This window comes from Vipera berus, assembly GCF_964194415.1.
Source record: "Vipera berus genome assembly, chromosome: 1".
NCBI lineage: Eukaryota > Metazoa > Chordata > Lepidosauria > Squamata > Viperidae > Vipera > Vipera berus.
In genome coordinates, this window is record NC_138202.1 from 217,705,547 (window position 1) to 217,728,520 (window position 22,974).

The window sequence follows — 22,974 nt, forward strand, 5'->3', positions numbered from 1 at the left end:
AGTCCAGATAGTCACTAGGAGTCCACATTGACTCGAAGGTGCACTTACAAACACACACAAACACCCTCTTCATCTCAGATGGAATGCATGTATATGTTTTTCTCTCTTAATCCTTATAAAAATCCTGACAAACCAGGCTAAACAAAATGTAGTTTGCCCCACCCCTATAATAAAATCTGTTGCATCTCTAATTTGACAAAAGTCCTTCGGGATAAGCTGAACTCAAAAGTACTTAATTTCTCTGCTGACAATTTCCCACATGATAAGAGTGGGTCATATGCATATTTTTTTATTCCCATGTGAGATGCACAATTATTCAGAAGAGTTAAAGAAATTTTGAAAATGTAATTAAGCTCCTTCACTTAACATTAAACCAAAGCACTTTATTTTCTCAATTAAGTTTAATTGCAGAAAGCTGCATACTTAATTCAAAGAATAGACACATAGATTTAGAAGCTTCACTAATATTTTTTGAAATGCCAACATTCTTTATTGCTGAAATAACTTTCAGAATTAAGCACTAATGATACATTTATACTTCTTAAAACCTAGTGGGCCACTAGACCAAGTTCACAGAGTTGTTGAAATATTGTTGATGTTCTTTAAGTGTCATGTATTTGTTTATATTTGGAAGCAAAGGTATAAGGTTAGCATTGTTACAGTTAACAGATACTCAAAATAGTAGCAATACAAATTTGGTTCAAAAAAAATATAGACTGACACATAAACCCAAACAGAGTATCAAGATTAACATATTTAAAGTGCAAGAATTGAAATACAAGATATATTTTTGTAGTTGAAGCTGTTTTGAAATAACCTTAACTAAATAAAATACACAGTTCTTTTTTAAGATGCAGATTTAGACTTTTAGAGGGCCATTTAGTATGAGCAAATCAAAGATTTCCTTATATAGGCTAATTTATCTTTAGAGGATAAATTTCACCTTTAAGAGTTGCCAGAAACGCAGTTCTGAAAAACCGACCATTCAATATAAAACATTAGTTTTTTGTTGGCTTGAACTGTTGTTGGTCTTACTGGGGTGTGTGTGCACACACTAGAAGGGCGGGACTGTCCACGGAGATAACCAGCAAATAAGACTCAACCAGTTGTAGAAGTCTGTTATGCAATCTGCTCATATAAAATGAAAGACTTCATTCACCTCTAGCCATTTTTTTACAAACAATAAGTATAACCATCACAATGCACCTGAAGTGTGGGCACTGAATGTTAGGTACATGTACAGTATGTAAACATTAGCTCTCATTTAATGGAATGTCTCATTTTCATCCATGTCATTTAAAAAGGAGCGGGGTCTGCATCTTAGTCTTGCTTCTTAGCCTTCCGGTATTCCAATATAGTAGCGATGACCCAAACATTAAGAGCCATCATGACTACAAAACGGATCAGAACTAGGAAGAGGAGGGAAGAATACTCATTAGCAATTACATATCTTAAAATGAAACAAGCAAGATAAATCAATTTTAAATTTAGGAAATAGCTTCAATAGCTTTCAAACTAATAGCACAATATCCATGCTAGTAGAAGAAAAACTCCTGAACTTTTCTCCTCATCCCAAAGCATCATGTTGTTCCTTCCCCCCTGACTCCTTTCAAACTCCAAATTTGTAGCTTCCAGGGTTCCTTTGAAAGAAGTGACATTTTGAGGTGGTTTATAGAATAAATTGAATTCCTTCTTGTGCCTCTGAAGCTCCACAAGTGGGAATTTTTTTTTTCCAGTCCTACTTAACTTTGGGCTTCAAGAAGGGCACAAGAGCAGTCACAAACCAAAAACAAGTCCTTCAGTAAAGTGAAGTCTGTTCTTAGAAATGAGTTTCTGCACACCAAACCTTTTAATGCAGTGGGAATATGAATTTGACTTAGAAAAGAGGACGTGCAATATTAAACCATTACAAAGAAAGATATTTGGAGTCCGGGCGAAGTAGAAAGAAATTCAAAATCACACTGCGATTGGACTAGGTGGAAGTGGAAGTGGAGAGAATTTCTGACAGGTTTTCAGGATTCTGTTACAACACCTTCCCCAGTTGTGATGGGAGTTTCCCGACACTCCCATGTAACACCTCTCCTCCGCGAGCTGCACTGGCTTCCGGTTGCCCTCCGGGTGAGATTCAAGGTGCTGGTGATGACCTATAAAGCCCTAAATGGCATGGGTCCAGGTTATCTTAAGGAGCACCTGCTGCCAGCATCAATCTCCCATCGTCCTGTGCGCTCCCACAGGGAGGGCCTCCTTAGGGTGCCGCCGGTCAGTGAGTGCCGGCGGGTTATCCCTAGGGGGAGGGCGTTCTCTGTGGGCACGCCTGCCCTGTGGAACGACCTGCCTGTGGAACTCCGGACTGCCCCCGACCTTCATTTGTTTTGCCGGGACCTGAAAACCTGTTTGTTTGATTTAGCTGGCCTGGGCTGAGGGGTTTTAAATTTTTAAATTTTAAATTAAATTTTAAATTTGGGCTAAGGTTATTTAATTCTATTTTAATTTTAACTGTATTTTAATTTTTGTACTGTTTTAACTGTTTTTAACTTTGTCCTGTAAACCGCCCTGAGTCCTTCGGGAATAGGGCGGTATAGAAATCAAATAAATAAATAAATAAATAAATAAATAAATAAATAAATAAATAAATAAATAAATAAATAAATAAATAAATAAATAAATACATAAATAAATAAATAAATAAATAAATAAATAAATAAATAAATAAATAAATAAATAAATAAAAAAAATATTAAAAGCGCATTCCAAGATCCTAGGCCATTTTATGGTCTGATCCACTTCAAAGGGCAGACATCTCTCAATTAGTATGTAACTAGTAACATAAGGACATTGTGACAGATACTTACTTACCTCACCACCCTTTGACAGGCTCTAGATCAGGGGTGCCAAACTGCCGGCTCGAGGGCCCGGATGCATCATAGCGAAACCGCGCTATGGCAAAAAAAGTCACGATTATGTCGCGACACATCACTTGACGTTGTGAGTTTGACACCCCTGCTCTAGCTTATAAGAGGAATTCCCTCGTCTTATGTAGAATCTTCTGTGACTTATACAGAATCCCTCACAATCACAGTATTTAAAGTCAGCTCTCATAAAGCCGTATCGTCATTTCAGCACATCTAGGTAAAGAAATCCTTTCTGCCTCGATGAGGCATTTGCAAAATTATTTTTTTGTTGTTGTTTTCAAATACAAGGGATTAATAGTAAACTTAAAGCCTGTCTTCCCCAGACAATATACAATATTTGTCTGCATGTAAACGTACATAATTAAATCTGCACAAGCACGGCAAATTTCCAGTTTTGATCATAGTTGCAAAGAGAACCCTTTCAGCACCCCTATTCATCCCTTCAGCACTCCCATTCAAAGCTTTGGAGGATTAGAGGCCGACGAAGGGCATAGACTGGGGTTGAATCCTCCACCCTCTGAAGCACCTTCCCAGGCTTTACAGCACTCTGTGTAAATCCAGCAGGGTCCTCCATTGATTTTTCCAGTGAATGAAGGGCATCAGATGACCGAATGATAAAGGGGAAGCAGCGTGTTCCCCCACACCCCTCACTGCCTATTTCAACTGCTCAAACATGACTAAGCTTTGCAATCAAGGATGCCTTGCTTCACATCTTCCTTTTGATTCTTAAAGAGAAAGTGGCTTGTGAATGGGAAAGTTTGTGTTGTTCTATTTATCCCTTTATTCTAATGAGTCTTCTTCCCTATTCCTTCTTCTCTTTTTTTTCCATAGCCATTAAGAACATATGGGTAATTTTGGCATCCTTCAAAGGAGGCCAGGTGAGGAGACAGACACTACAAGGACTACAGGTACCGGTAGTAGTCCACCAAGCGATGTGGACATAAAGCAGAACAACACTTACTGATGGCAATCTTGGCAGTCCCCATTGCTGTCCTTAAAGAGACGTTCACAGGTCATTAAGCAAGGACCTCTGGCACAATTTCCTGCTGGCTTCCAGCAACCAGTCAGTGGGAAAGCCAGCAGGGTGTTGCAAGCGCTGGTCAACTGGCAAGGAGGTTAGGAAGCAGATAGGTGGCTCCTAGCGGGTGGGGAAGGCCATATGCTGCAAGCACATCAAGGGTTGGTGTGGCTTCTGCCAGGTGGGAGAGGGTGTGTGTGTGTGGTGGGGTGCTGATGTGGCTCATTGTGAGTGCAGCAAGGGTTGAGGTAACTGCTGCCTGGTGAGAGTGACTTTCAACCTTCCCTGCTGGCTTCTCCATTGACTCTGCTTGTGGGAAGCTAGCAGGGAGGGGTTACAAAGGGCAACCCTGTGACTGTGAGATGCTGCCACTGTTGTAAGAGTATCCAGACTGAGATCATGTGACTGTGACTCTGGGGGTGCTGGAATAGCTGAAACCTCAAGGACCAGTGGGAATTGCCATTTGTTCAGCGCCACTGATAATTTCAATTGCTGAAGAAGTGGTCATTAATCCGGGACTATCTGTACTAGTATTTTATTGTTATAGAGTATAATAACAGAACATGAAATCCTCTTGTCCCATAGACGATCAAAGCAGGGTTACTTTGAGTCTTAGGCACCCACTTTTCCCAGAGCTAAGACACTGTTGACTGCTAACAGTTCTTGCGTACTTTGCCAATGTTATCTTTACCTTCCTCTACATTTGCACTTTTTCTGCAGAATATGTTTAAAATCTCTGCTAAAAGACTCCCCAATAATAATGTGACATTACCTGTAGAATCCTTTGTAGTCATCAACGTTGTAAATATTCTTGCTTTATTTGGAAGAGAAAGAATGAAAATTAGCAGGTTTGAAATAAATCAGTTTCATATTTTAGCTGATAATACATTTCCATTCCCTTTCAATCCTGGCAAACAAGATATGCAGAATTATTATTGTGCCCGGTGGAGAAATCTTGTCGAGCATCTGCCTGAAATCTTCCTTTTTTTTTCTTTTGGCATGCATTCACATGATCCTTCCAAAAGATTATCTTTCAACAAAGAACGGCATCTTTCAAGCACTTGTTTTTGTCTTATCAGCAATTTTTATAGGACTCAAAGCCTTATTTCAGCAAACTGCATTTAACAGTAGTTCATAAAAGTTAACTTTTAAATTCTTCCAATAATTTTAAATTTCATTTTATTTGGTGTAGTGGTTAAGGCATCAGGTTACACACAAAAGGTCAGGAGTTCTAGTCCTAGCTGAGGCACAAAGCCAACTGGGTGATGTTGGGCCAACCACTTTCTCTCAGACCTAGAAAAAGAGGGAATGGCAAATCACTTAAAAAAAAACTTCAGGTAGTCTCCGAGAATTAGACACAATTGAACCGAAGGGGGGGGGGGAATCATACTGAGAAATTCCACAAATGTTGGTAGGATAGATATCACTTACCTGCACAGGTGTATGTGGCTAATCCCCAAGTTGTGGCACTCACTTGTTCAGAATCTCTAGTCTGCCAAAGACACTGGAGCTGAGCAAGTTTACTTGCTGCACTGACCACTGTGCTCAAGTTCTGCAGAGGGGGAACAGGAATGCAACTGTTGAAGCAAAGATCACATTGAAAGGTGGGAAGTGTCCATCGCTCAATTCTTTTTGTAAGCAGACACTAAATCACTGATGTTGCCTATTTAGAAAAGATTTCATGTCCCAGGGCCCAGAGGGCAGATTCAGCTTCAGATCTAACAAAGCTGCTGCCAGTTAATGAAGATGACATTTAATGCTTGGGTCTGCACTGATGCATTACGTAATTCCTTTGCAAGTTAAGGTTAAGCCATACTGAGATTTGTTTGACTTAAGGCTATTGTATAATCCACCTACCATGGCTTAGTTAACAAATCATGGTTAAAGAAATATATTTTATTGCAGATCCTGTTTAATTGGGGGCTCTTCCAAGCTGCTATACCTAATACAAGTGACAAGACAATTGAAAAACACAACAACAGTAAAAACAGCAACTAAAATCAGTAGCTCAAAAACAGAACCCCAGAGCAACTGCAGCCCCTTTCTAGAAATTTGCATCTGATGGCAGAAGCAGAAAATACTGTAGAAATGGGAAGCAACTTATTTCTCACCTAATACCTAGAGGGTATTAGGGATGCGGTGGCTCAGTGGGTTAGGATGCTGAGCTTGTTGATCAGGTCGGCAGTTTGGCAGGTCGAATCCCGAGTGCCGTGTAACAGAGTGAGCGCCTGTTACTCGTCCCAGCTTCTGCCCACCTAGCAGTTCGAAAGCACATAAAAATGCAAGTAGAAAAAATAGGGACCACTATGGTGGGAAGGTAACAGCGTTCCGTGCGCCTTTGGCGTCTACTCATGCCAGGCACATGACCACGGAGACATCCTCGGACAAGCGCGGGCTCTTCAGCTTTGAAACGGAGATGAGCACCGGCCCCTAGAGTCGGAAATGACTAGCACGCATGTGCGGGAGTACCTTTACCTTTACTTAATACCTAGAGACATGCTTCAGACCCAACATAAAGAAAAGGGCTGATAAGAAGTCAAGACGTATGGAGTTGTCATGATACCAGGTGGTCCTAAACTGGGCCAGACTATGTTGGCCTAGGCCAACATTTAGTCAGCCAGGAACTTAGCTAACACTGATGAGCTGATGCAGGCTAGTGTTCTACTGCCCCAGGGATGGAGAACTTGAGACCCTAGGACTACCCTGGGCATGCCAGTTGCCATCAGAGCTATAACTGGCAAAAATTGGTGGCAACTACTTTAGATACATAAAATAATAAAATTAAAATAAAGTAATAAAATAAAACTTGACATAGTTTTATTTTAAAAAGAACTTTCCAATTCAGGAAAAAAACTTTGGCTCATGCAAAAATGCCCAGCCCAGCCCACAGAAGGATGTCTGCTCTACGGTATCATAAGGTATGGCCTTCATTAATAGTCATGCTGATCAACAGTGTAGTGAAATAGTGCATGATCGCTCTGAAGGTCAAGTGATCACTTTAAGTTAATGTATTTATTTCTTCCCAAAGCTAAGAACAAGACGAACTTGAATTTTCTGATACAATTTCTATCCTAATTCATTCATCTTGTGGTTTCTAAATTTCCATATTTTCAGACTACTTTGACCTGCCTGGCTTTACAACAACGCAAGTAAATACTAATGTGTTTCAAGGCATATACTGTATACTGACCAGTGTACCCACAGAACGTTTCTAAACTTTATTGAAAACCAAAATTACTGAAGGAAACAATTAGAGGCTCTCTTTATTATAGTCTCTCGAGCTTGAAGTAGCAAGCTATTTTGTAAGCACATCATACACTGGGGTCCCAAACCCACAAGATCTCACTTGCCCCCCCCTTTGCCCCCTTGCAGAGACTCATGCTGGCATAAAGAGCAATATCTTTCCAACCAACACAACTTGATTTCAACGGCTAAGCCACATCATATGTAATGATGCATCTTAACTCAAGTGAAGGAAAGCAAAAGATAAACAATGAGCTTCTGACTCTTCATTTCCATGAAGTTCCTGCCTGACACATTTTATCGTGGCTTCCCATTATAAAACGCAACATCTAGAATGACTAATTATACAAGCACGTTCTTTCAACTCCTTACCATACTCAAGTCCAATATCCATTCTTGCAGAGTTATAGCATACCATCCTGCCACAAATCTAACCTTTCAGGTTAAGATACATAATACAGGTGGAGGTGAAAAGGACCCTTGGTAAATCTGATTTTAATTGATGCCGTCACTTTACAGCGGTCTCCTCCTTTCCTTATTTGCAATCCTTTTGATATACCACTGATTTCAATTATCTTTAACCTTCACATCCACTTACATTAAATTATTCATCAAGAGAAGATGACTGAACTAATAAGTCTAGAATTATTAATTAACCATTTGCTTTTACTTTGTATGTTCAGTAAAACGGCATCGACCTGCCCCCTCAGGATCCCAAGGAAAGCTCTCTTCAGGTTAGCAAATCCAAGTGTGTATTACAAATGAAAATTGTAAAGCAGTTTGGAAAGAGATCAGAGGATGGGTTCAGAGTATACAAAGGAAGCATCTGTGTTTGCCTCAGGTACATTTTCCCCCAGAGTTCCAAGGCTGCTTATGCAGCTGCATCCTGTTCCGGGGAAAAGATGTAGCTGCTTTAAAGAGTTGCAAATGCTACGCTCGTGCCCCTACTTGTAGTGAAGGATCTGAATCCAGAGCACTATAGCTTCATTGCACACATTTTGCAGAGATGGACTTATATTAGTCACAGAATGAATAAGCTTGAAATTCTCAGCTTTCACTTCACACTCCATACTCTGATCCCCAAATTTCTAACCCTCAGGCTGCACTGTTAGCCAGATCCACTTAAGAAACTATTGTGCAATAGCCCTGATAATACTTGGGAAATGTCTTTTATGATCTCATACATCCTAACTACAAAATGAAAAAAAAATGTTTCATTTCAGAATCCAATGAATAAAAATTTCCTATAAAAGCGTGACCCCAAGTAAGTTGTGTAAAATATCACATACATGTTCACCTATACAAACTTCTTTAGACGTTTTGGACTCCAAGATCCACCAGTCCCAGCCTGAATACCCAACAATTAACATTGATAACAGATTTTATAGCCCAATAACTTGGCAGAGCCACTTCTTCTATCCCTGAATGAAAAGCAGGCCCACTCTGCTACACTTGAAAATTTCTCACAAAGCCCTTCTGCTCCATTAAAGAAACTTCAATTGCCAATGAAGCACATTAATCCATTAGAAAATGTTTGAACGTGAACAAACAACAAACATGGGGGAAGGCTTATTCTAAATATGGAATGCAGAAAAAACTGCCAGAAATGCTGTAGAAATGGAAAAGAACAAATCCATAAGTGAAGGATACATGACTGTGTAAGGCAAAGCATGCTTCATTTTGCCATTGAAATGCAGAACAAGCAGGCAAAGAATGATATCTGAAAGAAAACAAAATAAAAGTTCATTACTGCATGACTGACAAAAACGAAAGAATGGTGGAATAATAAATGAGGAACAAATCCTACCTTGCACAATCATGATGGGATATTCTATATATGTTAGTTGAGGATAACGGTAGTAACTCATGTATCTCAAGCAAACAAGGAAACTGGGGGGGAAAAAGTGTAACTTCAATCAATGGGGTCAATTCAGACATAACCATTCAACCCAGTAATCTGAGAGCAAGCTTTATTGCTCTTTCTATTTCTGCATGTGCCTAATTTCACATCAAATAATTGCTCAAGTTTTAAACAATTTATTGTGATATTCAGACCAAGCCAATGAGTGTAAAGGCATCTCCAAAACAAGGCATAAAGGCAGAATTTGATCTTCCCAGGGCAACCAAAGAAGAGGTATTGTATTTATTAATTTATTAAATTCCGATGTCACCTATCTCGCTCTGAACAGCAACTCTCAGTGGTTTACAATTAAAATAATAATATTTAAAAACATTAAACATTTAAAACAAGGCAGGAGAGAGAGAAAAAAAAGCGGCTGGAATCCTACCCTGATACACTGCTGAGATTGGGTGCGTTTTTAGAAGGCTAATTATGCCAATTGTGAGTTTTACTAACTGTGATATTATGGCCATGTAAAACAGGAAACCATAGGAGCCAAGAAAGGAGAGGCAGCTGGATTTCACATTTGGGATCAGTGCCATGTTTGGAATGAAGCTGTACATTTTATACAAAACACATGGAGAGAAATCCAAACCTCTGTAAGGTTCTAGTTTACACTTGGGATTTAGTTCGCAAATAACAAGAAAGCCTGGTTTCCTGTCAAAAAATAGTTTTTGTGGGGGGAGGTTTCTCCTGGACTGGGAATAGTTCAAGTGCACTTGGAAATATATGCAACTTTGGGATACAGTAGTTTTTGACCTTGTGAGAAAAGTCTCAGAGAATTTCCCCACTTGTACAGCCTGCCCTGGGAATAAAAACTTTTGAAAGGGAACACTTGTTTAAAATATCAACTCAGGAAATATTGAAAACAAAGCATAAACATAAGTGGCATTAATCTCTCAAGAATGTATCCTACCCATTTCAGTGCTAGAATACCTCTGTTCAAGAAACTTTTCCAAGAAAGCCGGAATCTTCATCTGGATCCCATTCTATGTTGATTCTGGTAGAAGCTCTTCCTCAAACTTCACTATTCTGATACACTCTAGAATTCCAGATGTTCAATTCCCAGAATTCCCACCAAATATGCCGGAGGAGTAGAGTTCCAAGACAAGGCTGTTCCATATAAGTTAAAGGAAGAAAACCTATTTTTGTGCCAACCTTGCTTTCAATACCACATAACAGAGGCATGCAGAACTTGGATATGAAACAGGAGAAAGTATTTCATTATCTTATGAAGAATCCTTGCCATGCCTAAAGAAGCTGCACAATACCTAACGTGGACTCGGGAAAATGCCTGTTTGAATCTTACCTTACAGAATCATTGCCACCTTATATCAAATGCGTGCTTTCATGAGCTGCACAGTTCGTACGCGAGACCAAAGTAGTTTTCCACGAGTGCCAGTGAGGACATGAGTGGTCACACTGGACCCAAAATATCTTATCCGCTTTGCATCTTATTATGCATATCTCAACCACTTAACTTTCCTGCATTTATGGCCATCTGCAGTATTCTGCAATCATATGACCATTTTTAACTGTTTTTGCTGAAACCCAGTGTTTAACTTCTAGTTTGGGGCAAAAATTCCCATAACTAAAAGGACAACTGCTGCAATAAAAGGTCATAAAATCAAGTGGTCATGTGGTGAGCCACTTTACCATCACAACTTGACAACCATAATGGGCAGACTCCATTATGGTCGTATGTTAAGAACTACCTGCATGTAAGTTTCCTTGCTACAGGTATCAATGCCAAAGTTATGGAAGCCAAGAATAGGGATGTCCTAAAACAGTAAGGACAAGGCAAAGGTGTCATCTGCACATGAAAAGTAGTAGCTAGCCTTTTTCAACCCAGTATCCTCAGGATATAAAGAATTTTCAGCTAGCCAGGTCAATAATAAAACTGGCTGAGAATTATGGGAGATGTAATGCAAGGTATCTGGCATTTACAGGACGAGGGAAATAAAGCTTATTTACCAACCATTTGGAGGACACTGGCTGAGTTGGTAAAGTGCACAAGGAAGAGATCAGAAAAATGACGGTTTTTCTTGTTCAAATCAGAATGTAAGGAGCCAACTGTCCCCAAACTAAGTGGCATACAACTGTCTGCCTCAAGATCCCACTTTGCTTCTTTAGGTATTGATAAAGGCACTTAGGAATTGCAGAATTATCACTATTAGCCCTATAAAATGTCATTCTTCACTTCCGTGGGGGAAGTTTCACGACAACTATCCATGAAGTGCAACAGCCTTACAGAGTAACAGAGTTGGAAGGGACCTTGGAGGTCTTCTAGTCCAACCCCCTGCTCAAGCAGGAGACCGTGTACCACGGGTCGCCATATCACATGACGTGTTGTGACATATCGTGACTTTTTTCACATTGGCAGAGCTGGGATGGGCACAGCCTCCACATGATGCAACCGGCCTGCGGGCCAGCAGTTTGACACCCCTGCCCTATACCATTCCAAAGAAGCGGCTGTCCAGGTAAACAGTCTGAAAAGCAAGCTTACTTAGCCCAGAGAAATAGAGAAAGAGGTTGACACACCTGAACACTACCGGATTGGGAAAAGTTGTAAAGTCTACTCCTAAAGAAAAGAAAGACGCTGGTTTCCTAAGAACTTCAATGTGGGAACTCACAGCGCTTTTGGCCTGGAACCTCAAGTATCTGAGATAGGAAAATTACTTGGCATCATAAGGGAAATGCAGCCACGAGATTACCTTTTATTGTATTTATTTTATGAACTAGGGAGGGGCTTGGGGCTGAATTTTGAGTCCAATCTTAGCCTCTCTACAGTATGTGCCTCGTTTCCGGGAGGCAACCGAGGGCAGAACCAGATATCAGCCTGCTTGCAGCTGCTGCACCTTTCTTTGGCTTTACCATCTAATCGAAGGATTATTTTGCCAGTTTCTCCTCCTCCTCCTCCTCAACGACGACACCAAACTCAAGCAAGCCAGAGAAAAGGGCAGGGCAGCTGTGGTTTGAAGGGGCGCCCGGAAAGAAAGCGGAGAAGCAGCGCCTGTGAGAAGACGAAACGAGGAGGCAAAGCGGCCAAAGCAAGAAGAGGATAAAAAAACGGCCAGATGAGGCGCCCGAGGAGTCCCAGAAGACACCTCGTGTCTCAGGCCCTCCGCCCGGCTCTCCTCTTCGAAAAACGACGGCCAGAGAGGTTGCCAACCTCCTCACTCCAGGGAATGTTATGTATCCGCACCCGAAGCTGACTCGAGATGGGTGGATCTTTGCCCGCGGGGCAGGTTTCCGAAAACCAGCAACAATAGCCACGGGCTCCAAGCGGGGAGGTGACTCGCGGGGAAGAGCCGAACCCGCAAATTCCCTCCGCGGGTCTCAACTCTTCAGCGAACACCGAGAAAAGAAGCCTTCCCCTTCCCAAAAGACCGGGCAGGCGGGAAGAAGAGCGCGGAGGTTGGTGCTGCTGCTGCCGCCGCCGCCGCCGCCGGGCAGTTTGGCGGAGAAGTAAGTCCGTCCTTACCCGCCGAGCTCCAGCACTAAACTTTCCAGGCTGACTCCTCGGGCGGATCTGGCGGCCAGCAAGGCGGCTCCCTGGGGCAACTTGAGCACCAGGCACGCCGCGATGGTGCTCCAGTTCGCCGCCTCCAGCAAGAGCCAGCCCGGATCCATCGCTTCTTCCTGCTTCTTCCAGCGAAGAAGCGACCGGAGTGGAGCCGACGAGGGCGGGGAGAGGGTTAACCGTGGCCGGGAGGAGGAGGAGGAGCAGGCTTGGTTGCCGTGGTTACGACGGAGTTCTGCCTGGAGGACCACACTGCCTATCCTTGATGCACCGATTTATTTATTTATTTATTTTAATCCCATTTATATCCCGCCCTTCTCCGAAGACTCAGGGCGGCTTACCATCTAAGCACAATCAATGTGCTTAGCAATTTGCCGCCTCAATCAATTGAAAACTCTAATTTAGGGAAATTACTCTTTTTTTTTAATTGAAAAGTTTTACAGTACATTTTATTTATAACAAAACAAAACCCCTCCCAACCCCCTCCCCTCTTCCCAACCCTCCCCAACACCTCCCTCCCTCCCCCTCCCCCCTCCCCGACTTCCCAGAGCTAAATACAAGGTATAAAAGTAGAAACAATCATAATCTACCATATGCAAACAACAATAAACTATTAAATCTATCGCACTTTAACTCTTATAAAATGACTACAAGCAATATAAATATCACATCAGTACTTATTCAAATGCTAAATGAAACTTTTTAGTCCCATATTTATTCTGGATGTAATCAATCCATTTTTTCCAGTCCACAATATATCTCTGTTGCGACTGGTCTTTCAAATACGCTGAAATCTTTGCCATTTCCGCCAGGTTGGAAACTTTTAAAGTCCATTCTTCTATAGTCGGCAGTTCTTCCTTCTTCCAATATTGCCCTACTAAAAGTCTTGCTGCCGTAATTAAATTCAACATCAACTTAGGGAAATTACTCTTTTCTTCCTCCATTATTTCCCCCCTTCTTGGATCTTATTTAACTCAAGGCAGAAGCAGCTGGTACTTTGCATGTGCCCAGAGGCATTTTTTTAAAAAAATCCCTCTCAGCACGTGCCAGGACAGGTTCTGCTCTGAGTTCCAACCCCAAATTAAGCCTGGGGCTTTCTTTGATTGGAGAGGAGGAGGAAGATCTGTTTGATTTTATTTAAATTTTATTCCAGTTTCCTGACATCGTTAGGTTAGCTTAAATCGGCAGCCCTCAGCGGTTTCCTTAAAGACAGCGGCTTCGATTCCTGAAACCAACAGCTGCGGCAAAGAGGCCTTTTTTTTTTACTGTTTCCGGGGTGCCTATCGAGCATGCCCAGAAATCGCCTGCCGTCCGGTGTCTTGCGGTAAAACTTTAAGGATGGTTTCTTAGGAAAACAGTACGCAGATGTTGTGTCTGTTCCTTAAGCTGATTGGTTTATATTCCCTTTCCTGTCCCGTCCCTCCTCCCCCAAAAGTCGACCACAGGACAAAACATAACTAATGACAAAATTAAAGAATGGGAAATTGGCCATTTGGAATGTATGCATTGGACACCATGCTGGTCAAAAAGGGGTTTGTTGCTACTGCAGTAGAAAGTTTCCACAGCAACAGCTGTAGTAAAGAAGATAAGGATAATAATAATGTTACAGCTAGACAATATGGGTAAAAAAATGGTAAAAAAGATGATACCGAAACCCTGGTTTTCTAGAATCTTATATTAATCCAGGTTTTATAAGCCCGAGACTATAACTTTAGTCCAGGGCATTTCAACTCAAAGTTCCTTCAGTAAACTATGCTTTTCCAGATTGCCAAACAAACAAATGAATTTCCCTATATGTAAATATCCATTCTGGTTAGGTGATACAAAGCTAGATACATTCCTGATCTTGATTGGCATGTATGAACTAAAAAAAAGAGAAGAAACCAGACTAGAAGAAGGACAAGTCAGTAAGCACAAGACAATTTTATTTCAAGCCAGTTGCCAAGTTTTCTAATAAATATAATTGTTCTTTGTTGCAGGAAACCATTGAAAGTTCAATATATTTGGAAAAAGATCGGCTTACTTCAAAGTAAATTCCTTTTTTTAAAATTTTTTTATTGCTTTTATATAAACATATATTTAAACAAAAAATACATATAAAAAACAAGACATGACATAAACAATACAATCAACAACAAAAATACAAAAAGAATACTTAACTTCCATTATTCCTAATCTTTCTAATCATTTTCAGGTGACTTCCTCGAATCCCCCCTATCTGTGTTTCTTCGTTAATCCTCATTAGCCATTTCTATTTCGTAATTTTAAATCATATTTAATATCTACCTATATTTAATTTCTTATCATTTAACAATCATTATTTCATATTATCCTTAATACTAAACATTAAATTCTAAAACTACAACCTATAAACAAAATTCCTGAATTATTCTGAAAGCTACATCGATGCTTGATGAGAAACATTCAAAGGCATTTAATGAAGCTGATTATGAGGGGGTTTTTTTGTTTATTGCAATAGTTCTGCATATATAGAGAAATGTACAGCACAAGACTGCTCAACTCACACAAATATGCCCCTGGGCAGTATGTATCAATATAAAAAAAACAAAAAATCAAATACAATTAAACTGCAACAATAATGGGACAACTAGGGAATCACATTTGCTTCTAACATCCTAGCCCTAACATCTAAAAGAAGAATTCATTTTTTGTGCTTTTCAGAAAGCACTCAAGGACATGACCAGCCCATCTATTGCGGGAAGATCATTCCAGAAGTCAGGTGCTGCAACAGCTAAGGCATGCCTCTTAGGTCCCCTCAGGTTGCATTGTTTCAAGGAAGGGACCTAAAGCATATCTATCTTAATAGAGCATGGCAGATTGAAATAATTGGAGAAAGGCAGTGTTGCAGATAATCCAGTCCTGAGCCATGTAAGTCTTTATAGATGATAATCAACATCCTGGAAGCCTCCTGGGAACAAGTGCAATTTATAAAATAGCGGTGCTGTATAGGTGGATTGAGGTATGCTCATCAATTCACACAGCACTGCATTCTAGACCAGTTGCAGTTCCTGGAGGGTCTTCAAGAGCAGCTCCATATAAAATGCATTACAATAATCCAACCAGGGTCTGATTAAGGCATGAGTGATTGCAAACAGGCCTCCCCAATCCAGGAACAGGTGCAATTGGCACAGCATTAAGCAGCCCGGGCAAAGAAGCTGCTCTGAACTAGGGTGGCTGGTATAGCTGTAGCAATTCTAATTGAATTCTAACACTCAATCTCACAAGTAGGGTCTCACATCTGGCTATCTGCAGGGCAGTGCCTCTGACAATCTCCAGAGTGTCCTGGATGTCCAGTCCCTTCTCCTACCCTGCCCCTAACCCTTGGTTGTAGCTGGCACCATATACAAAACCCAAATAGATAGCAAAGGCACTTAGATTTATATACCGCTTCACAGTGCTTTACAGCCCTCTCTAAGTGATTTACAGAATCAGCATATTCTCCCCAACAATCTGGGTCCTTATTTTACCGACCTCAGAAGGATGGAAGGCTGAGTCAACCTTGAGACAGTCAGGATCAAACTCCCGGCATTGTGAATGCAAAATTACCCTGCAAGACTGCATTCTAAGCACTGTGCCACTATGGCACTTACATATATTTTGATGCCCAGCCGAGTCTTGGAATGTATAACAGGCCAGCGCTCTCATCTGCAATGAAATTTCAGGCTTAATTTGGTGGAAGAAATACAGTTTTCCTATTGAGTGAAAAAGTAGACCTCAACACAGCTTCATGCAGTTTATGTGTTCAAGAATGTGATGCAGCACCACTGTTTTCTAAAGGTTGGAAACCGTAAAGACTGGTGTGTTTACATGTGACCATTCTCAAGGATAATATTAGCAAACTTTGCTATCAAGTTTAATTTGCTAAATATCATTGCTGACTAGTCTACAGAAGAATTAAGCATGGAAGGGTAAGTGCACAAAGTTTTTGACATTAATCCTATTTCAAAAAGTATAATCTTCAAAAGATAAGCCCTTTTTTAACCGCAAGATTTCTATTTGATTCTAGGAAGGCTGGAGTTCTTGCTCAGTTTTTGTTTTTCTTCTTCCATAATTGAGGAAATAGTCCATTTTTATCAGCGTTTTACCAAGATCAGTGTTCATTCTGCTCCCAATTACATGGTTGGTAGTATTGGGAATTTTGTCTGAAAATATTGGTATATATTCAGGGAGTTGGACAGATACTTTTTTCTTGCCCTAAAAAAATATAAATCAATTATTTATGTGAATAAAAGTTTAATAAGAAGTGCTTCTATTGCCATATTATGCATAATCATTTCCATTGGGAATTAGGAAAGATTTCAAGAATGAACACAATAACATTAGAAGCATTTTACTGGAGCAAAGTTCTGATAACTCCAGGATTTAGCTATCATAACAAAAACATACTGATAGTTCTGGCTTTCATACATTAATTACAATCATTCTGAAAATTACCTTGTTTTAATGGCCTTTGTGTCCATTTTATCCTGTATGAAAAATTCTGCGGCTGTAAGCGAACTGCTAATCCAGTTAATTAAAAAAAACCTTTGCAATACAAGATAAACACTGCAGCACCTGTTTTTTAAAGGACGTTTAGCAATATTTTAAAACACAGTTCACTCAACTCTAATGCAATACTTTTTAGTTAGTCGTCTGTATAGCATCACCCAAAGCATTCAACTTTTCATAGTCTAAAATACTTTTGAAATATTATTAATGTATGGTTATTTATTATCTACTCCTGTCCCCAAGCACAAGTCATTTGGTCAGAATCAGGATGACTGGCTGGGGCACATTGAATTCACTTCTTAGGCTGTGTAGATGCTAGTTTTTAGAGATGAGAGACAGGAAAAAGAAAGAAACATTAAGCCTGAATAATAGCTTCCAGATCTTGTGACAATTTCAGAAATAAAAGGAAGTCTTGCTTTCTGGTCACTACAGAGTTAGGAGTTTGCCTTGTCCTGTCCATGAATAGAAGCACAGATGATCTCTCAACCCAACAAAAAAACCAATGTGATATTGATCTGAGAATTAAAATGTTCCTATAAACCTAGGCTTAATGTGTAGAAACCAAAAAGGATGACAAGAAATCATTGGCAGTGACTAGAGGACAAATTCTTGATTTCAAAGCTGAACCATTCTAACTTTGTACAACTGTTTTAAGATTTTAAGAGCCTATCTCAGTGTAAATTTACTGTGCGATAAATAGCACAGTAAATACCTTCCAGTTATCACCAACATTCTGCTGAGATCATGCTGTTCTCTCCAACCCTACCAATTTCTTTCCAAGCTATAAATTGCCTGTTTTTCTTTAGAAAAACACTGTGTTTGCAGCATCATTCAAATGTCAGCAACGTTATTGTAATACTTTTTCTCTCTCTCTCTCTCTATTTGAAGTCAAGGTTAGTGATTTCATTTCCTCAGTCCCCAGGAAAATATTTTCCTTGCCTTTCCAACTTTCTTCAGTTTTGCAAGTCCTCACGTTTTGTTTCCACTTTTCCTGATGGAGATATTAACTTGGGGGGGGGGCTTTTCCCTCCCATCCCCAGAACTAATACGTTATCTTGTTTTTTCCTATTCAGGGAAAAAACAAGGGTTTTCCACTGTTTTTTTTTTCCTAATCCCAGAGGTGGTCAAAAGAGCCTTGGTGGAGCAGTGGGCTAATGCCTCCTTAAGTAACACCAGCTGCCTGCAATTAGTGCAGGTTCGAGTCCCACCAGGCTCAAGGTTGACTCAGCCTTCCATCCTTCTGAGGTAGGTAAAATGAGGACCCAGATTGTTGGGGGCAATAAGCTGACTTTGTAATAATGCCACTTGGGGGGTGTATGAAAGCCCTAATAAGCAGGCATATACATAGAATGAAGGCTATTGCTAAGCACATTGATTTGTGCTTAGATTTAAGCCGCCCTGAGTCTTCGGAGAAGGGCGGGATATAAATGGGATTAAAAAAAAGTGAAGATGGTGACCACAGCCATGCAATCAAAGCCCATTAAAAAAGTATGTCATGGCAACCTTACCATTGTCATGGTAATGGCTACCATCTTGGCATCTTTTTTTTAACTCTTTGAGAATGCCCCTGCCCAAATCCTAGGCAGGCTTAAATGAAAAATGAGAAGGGGATGCATAAGGACAATAAATTCTGTCATTGTTCAATTGGCATCCCTCATTTTTGCCTACCTTTAGAAGACAATGGATCATAGTGATAGAGCTATGCAAAACAGAAACAATGGAAACCCTTTTCATTCCCTGAAGGCTGTGTTTGAAGGAGAACTTGAACTATCCACGAATAGCGTTTTGGGAGATTCTCTTAGTATCTTTCCCAATTCAGAGAAGGGCAAGAGAACCCTACAAATTTTGTGCTGAGCCTTCGCTGGATAAGAGCATAAGCTGCTTTTGTGAATCAAGCTATTCCAGCTTGTTCTCTGCTCCATGTAAAAATAAGCCACTGTCTTAACATGAGGTATGGACCCACTGAGTGTAAAGCATCATCTCTGTTCATCCTTGACCGCTGTGAACTATGACTATGTTAATTCAGGATGAATATATTATATAAAAATAAGGAAAAAAATCTTGTTTCAAACATGTCAGTATATTTTTAACATGCATGTTTGGATTTTAACTTACCTGGGGATCATAGTCCTTTAGGAAACTCCAGTTCTGATACCTTCAATGTAAAAGGATAATATCTTTTATGATTTATTATGTGAGTATAATTGTACTAGCTAGACAAACAAAAATTTAAGTGAATATCTGAAGGCCTAAAAGAAATGCAGTGTTAGAACTAATTCCAGTCATAGATAGATAGATAGATAGATAGATAGATAGATAGATAGATAGATAGATAGATAGATAGATAGATAGATAGATAACAACTGCCTTGCTTAGCAATGGAAATTTGGGGGTCAGTTGTGGTTGTAAGTCAAGGAGTACCTGTATAACTACTGCTTTTTTTCATCCCCCCACTTATTTTCGATCTCTTCTCCTTCTTCTCTTTTGCTTTTTTAACTTTTCTTCTAAGATTATATTGCTTTTATTCTGTAAAAATCACAGGCAAGTCTCGCATTGCATAGGTCAGCCCAAGCATAATCAAACAGGAACAGTCACATCAAAGCTTTTAAGAGAGAGAGAGAGACTACCAAGTTACTCACCAATATTTGGTGGCCTTCCTCTCAGCCTCCACAACCTCTCTCCAGATCTTGTCTTGTTGGACCTGGTCCCTCTTGAGAGCTTCTTGTTCTTCTCCATGGATTTTGCTTGAGGCCTTCACCAGATTCTGGGAGGTAACAAGTGGGCTTCTTCCAGACCTGCTGCTCAGTGAAAGTGAAGAATATGAAGCTAAATCTCCAGCAGAGCTGGTTGCCGGTAACGGATACCCTGCTGAGGTGGTGCCTCTGAGTCCATTTATTTTGCTTCCCATGGTATAAACGCTGCTTACAATACTTAACATTGGATCAACCCAGAAAAAAAGTGTGGGAAAGCATTAGCCAGAATGCAGCAGGTTCACCGGTTCAGCAACTTCTTGCCCAACGTTTTGACATAAATGTCAAGAGAAATGTATGATTAATTCTGAGGTTTCCTGAGCGGTTTCGGATCACGCTTGTGAGAGGACCCAACAATCTATTTTTGGACAGTGCACATTGCACAGGGACTTGAAACAAGTTTCAATGCGTTAAAAAGAAGAAGACGACGACTCAGGTGCTATATCTGTATATATATGTGTGTGTGTGTCTGTGTGTCTGTGTGTCTGTGTGTGTGTGTGTGTGTGTGTGTGTGTTCCGGAAATAAAAGTAGTATTGTTGTTTCTAAGATCCACATCGCATCATAAAGCTTTCTGAACAAATAACAGACAATGGCAGGTAAAGGGATTTTACCCTTTACTAAAAGGATTTTCTTTTTTAAATTGCCGAGCTTTCCTGCAGAGCTGAAACAGAAGACATGGGGAGCCTGGATTAGCCCTGTGTGTTTACTGTCTCCATTGGAGACCAGACTCCTTCCCATGAATATTCATCATGGACAGAAGGTGTGGGTTCAATAAAGACAGCTGCTGGAGGGCTTGGCTGAATTTTTAAGTTTCTGCTAATCTCCTCCTCCTCCTCCTCCTCCTCCTCCTCCTCCTCCTCCTCCTCCTCCTCCTCCTCCTCCTCCTCCTCCTCCTTGTGGACTTCAAGTCCCAGTATTGAATCAAAGTTGCCAAGATTGGGAAGCACTGTTTGAGCGCTGTGGTGGCCTAATGGTGAAGACTCCAACCTCCCACTTGGAAGGTTGAGAGTTCAATCCTAGGTAATGGCAGATGTTTCTTTCCTAGGGTAGAAAGAGAAAATATCTGCTGCATGATGTCAGGAAGGGCATCTGGCCAATAAATTCTCAGCTCCATCTAGTCATCCCGACTCTACCCTGAATTAAGGGATTACAGCAGGTATGTCAAACTCGCGACGTCATGTGATGTCTCACGATATATCGCAACTTTTCCCCCATTGCCAGCAGCAATGGGGTGGGCACGGTTTCAGTGTGACGCATCCGGCCTGTGGGCCAGCAGTTTGACATGCCTGGATAACAGGAACAAAAATGCAGTTTTTATTTTAATTTTCCCGAAACTTACTGTCCCAATTGTTTTCTGGGAACCAATTTGGAGAAAGCGAGTGTCTGAAACATGGAGATTAGGACAGAAAAAAAAGCAGCTGCATTTTCCAGAAGAAAAATAAAAGCTTTCAAAAAAAAACCAGCATGGCTGCATAAAGAACTCTCTGATAAACTGAAAGATAAAAAGGACAAGTATAAGAAGTGGAAAGAGGGGCACATATCTAAGGCAGAATATCAGCAAACAGCCCGTGCCTGCAAAGATGAAGTGAGGGAAGCTAAGGCTCAAAATGAACTAAGGCTTGCGACCAAAGTCAAAAATAACAAAAAAAGCTTCTTTCAACATATAAGAAACAAGAAAAAAGTTAAGGAAATGATTGGTCCATTAGTGGGGGAAAGTGGCAAGAAGGTGACAAGCAACAGGGAGAAAGCAGAACTATTTAACTCGTTTTTTGCATCTGTCTTTACACAAAGGGAAAAAACAGTCCAACCTACCAAAACCAGTGCCATAAAAAACAGAATAGAAACGCAAGTTAAGATAGGCAAGAAAATGGTAAGTGAGCACCTGTCCAGCCTAGACGAGTTCAAATCACCAGGACCAGATGGATTACACCGCAAGGTTCTCAAGGAACTGGCAGACGTGATCTCAGAACCACTGAACTATATTTTTCAAAGATCCTGGAGCACTGGGGAACTACCAGAGGACTGGAAGAGAGCTGATGTAGTTCCCATATTCAAAAAAGGGGAAAAAATAGATCCAGGAAACTACAGACCTATCAGCCTGACCTCAATACCTGGGAAGATTCTGGAAAAGATAATCAAACAACAAATCAGCGAACACCTTGATGCAAACAAAGTTATCACTAAAAGCCAACATGGGTTTGTCAAAAACAGATCATGCCAGACAAACCTTATTGCATTCTTTGACCAAGTGACAAAACTAGTGGACCAGAGGAATGCTGTAGATATAATTTACTTGGACTTCAGTAAGGCATTTGATAAAGTAGATCATAACCTACTACTTGATAAGATAGAAAAATGTGGGTTAGATAGCATCACCACCAGATGGATTCGTAGCTGGCTGACAGGCCGTACTCAGCGTGTGGTCCTCAATGGAACTGCATCTACATGGAAGGAAGTGTGTAGTGGGGTGCCCCAGGGCTCTGTTCTGGGCCCAACGATTTGGATGGGGAACTCATCAAATTTGCAGACGACATCAAGCTGGCAGGAATAGCCAATACTCCAGAAGATAGGCTTAAAATACAGGAGGATCTGGACAGACTCGAACACTGGGCACTATCTAACAAAATGAAATTCAATTGTGAAAAAAATAAGGTTCTACATTTAGGCAGGAAAAATCAAATGCACAGGTATAGTATAGGTGGTACCTTGCTCGATAGTAATAACTGTGAGAGAGATCTTGGAGTCCTAGTGGACAATCACTTAAATATGAGCCAGCAGTGTGCTGCAGCTGCCAAAAAAGCCAACACAATGCTTGTGCATTAACTGAGGAATAGAATCAAGATCACGTGAAGTACTAATACGACTTTACAATGCCTTGGTAAGGCCACACCTGGAATACTGCATCCAGTTTTGGTCACCACGATGTAAAAAAGATGTTGAGGCTCCAGAAAGAGTACAGAGAGGAGCAACAAAGATGATTGGGGGACTGGAGACTAAAACATATAGGGAACGGTTGCTGGAACTGGGTATGTGTAGTTTAACGAAGAGAAAGGTGAGGGTGACATAATAGCAGTGTTCCAATATCTCAGGGGTTGCCACAAAGAAGAGGGAGCCAAGC

General features: G+C 40.6%; 2 protein-coding genes across 4 annotated transcripts; both read right to left on the minus strand.

Moving 5' to 3' along the window:
* Positions 1-484: 484 nt before the first annotated feature.
* On the minus strand, positions 485-12,730 carry SLC66A3 (solute carrier family 66 member 3). Of its 2 annotated transcripts, none has more exons than XM_081314450.1 (7): positions 12,558-12,730; positions 8,981-9,063; positions 8,824-8,893; positions 7,546-7,603; positions 5,362-5,482; positions 4,703-4,744; positions 485-1,409 (listed from the first exon to the last, which is right to left on the minus strand). In XM_081314450.1, exons 1-7 carry the CDS (start codon positions 12,704-12,706, stop codon positions 1,321-1,323), a joined length of 612 nt encoding a protein of 203 aa, XP_081170576.1. In that variant the 5' UTR covers positions 12,707-12,730; the 3' UTR covers positions 485-1,320. The 2 variants fall into 2 exon arrangements, with proteins under 2 accessions (XP_081170576.1, XP_081170577.1); XM_081314451.1 differs by having other exon boundaries at positions 485-2,937.
* A 1,695-nt stretch (positions 12,731-14,425) lies between these two features.
* Positions 14,426-20,233, minus strand: CIMIP5 (ciliary microtubule inner protein 5). Of its 2 annotated transcripts, XR_014024682.1 has the most exons (4): positions 19,745-20,233; positions 19,221-19,260; positions 14,963-16,811; positions 14,426-14,618 (listed from the first exon to the last, which is right to left on the minus strand). XR_014024682.1 is itself a non-coding variant. In XM_081314476.1 (3 exons), the coding sequence occupies exons 1-3, from the start codon at positions 20,041-20,043 to the stop codon at positions 16,620-16,622; spliced, it is 531 nt and encodes a 176-aa protein (XP_081170602.1). In that variant the 5' UTR covers positions 20,044-20,233; the 3' UTR covers positions 14,662-16,619. The 2 variants fall into 2 exon arrangements, 1 of the variants encoding a protein (XP_081170602.1); XM_081314476.1 differs by lacking the exon at positions 14,426-14,618 and having other exon boundaries at positions 14,662-16,811.
* Positions 20,234-22,974: the final 2,741 nt, after the last annotated feature.

What these genes read in the sequence shown, in the direction of transcription:
- SLC66A3 (XM_081314450.1), bottom strand. Translation starts at nt 12,706, where the DNA reads ATGGATCCGGGCTGGCTCTTGCTGGAGGCGGCGAACTGGAGCACCATC. An exon ending in TCCCATCATGATTGTGCAAG is followed by an intron (nt 8,894 to 8,980) that starts GTAGGATTTGTT and finishes GTTTTCTTTCAG; the next exon opens with ATATCATTCTTTGCCTGCTT. An exon ending in AGCCACATACACCTGTGCAG is followed by an intron (nt 4,745 to 5,361) that starts GTAAGTGATATC and finishes TTCCAAATAAAG; the next exon opens with CAAGAATATTTACAACGTTG.
- CIMIP5 (XM_081314476.1), bottom strand. Translation starts at nt 20,043, where the DNA reads ATGTTAAGTATTGTAAGCAGCGTTTATACCATGGGAAGCAAAATAAAT. An exon ending in AGGAAGGCCACCAAATATTG is followed by an intron (nt 19,261 to 19,744) that starts GTGAGTAACTTG and finishes TTTACATTGAAG; the next exon opens with GTATCAGAACTGGAGTTTCC. An exon ending in TAAAGGACTATGATCCCCAG is followed by an intron (nt 16,812 to 19,220) that starts GTAAGTTAAAAT and finishes ATATTTTTTTAG; the next exon opens with GGCAAGAAAAAAGTATCTGT.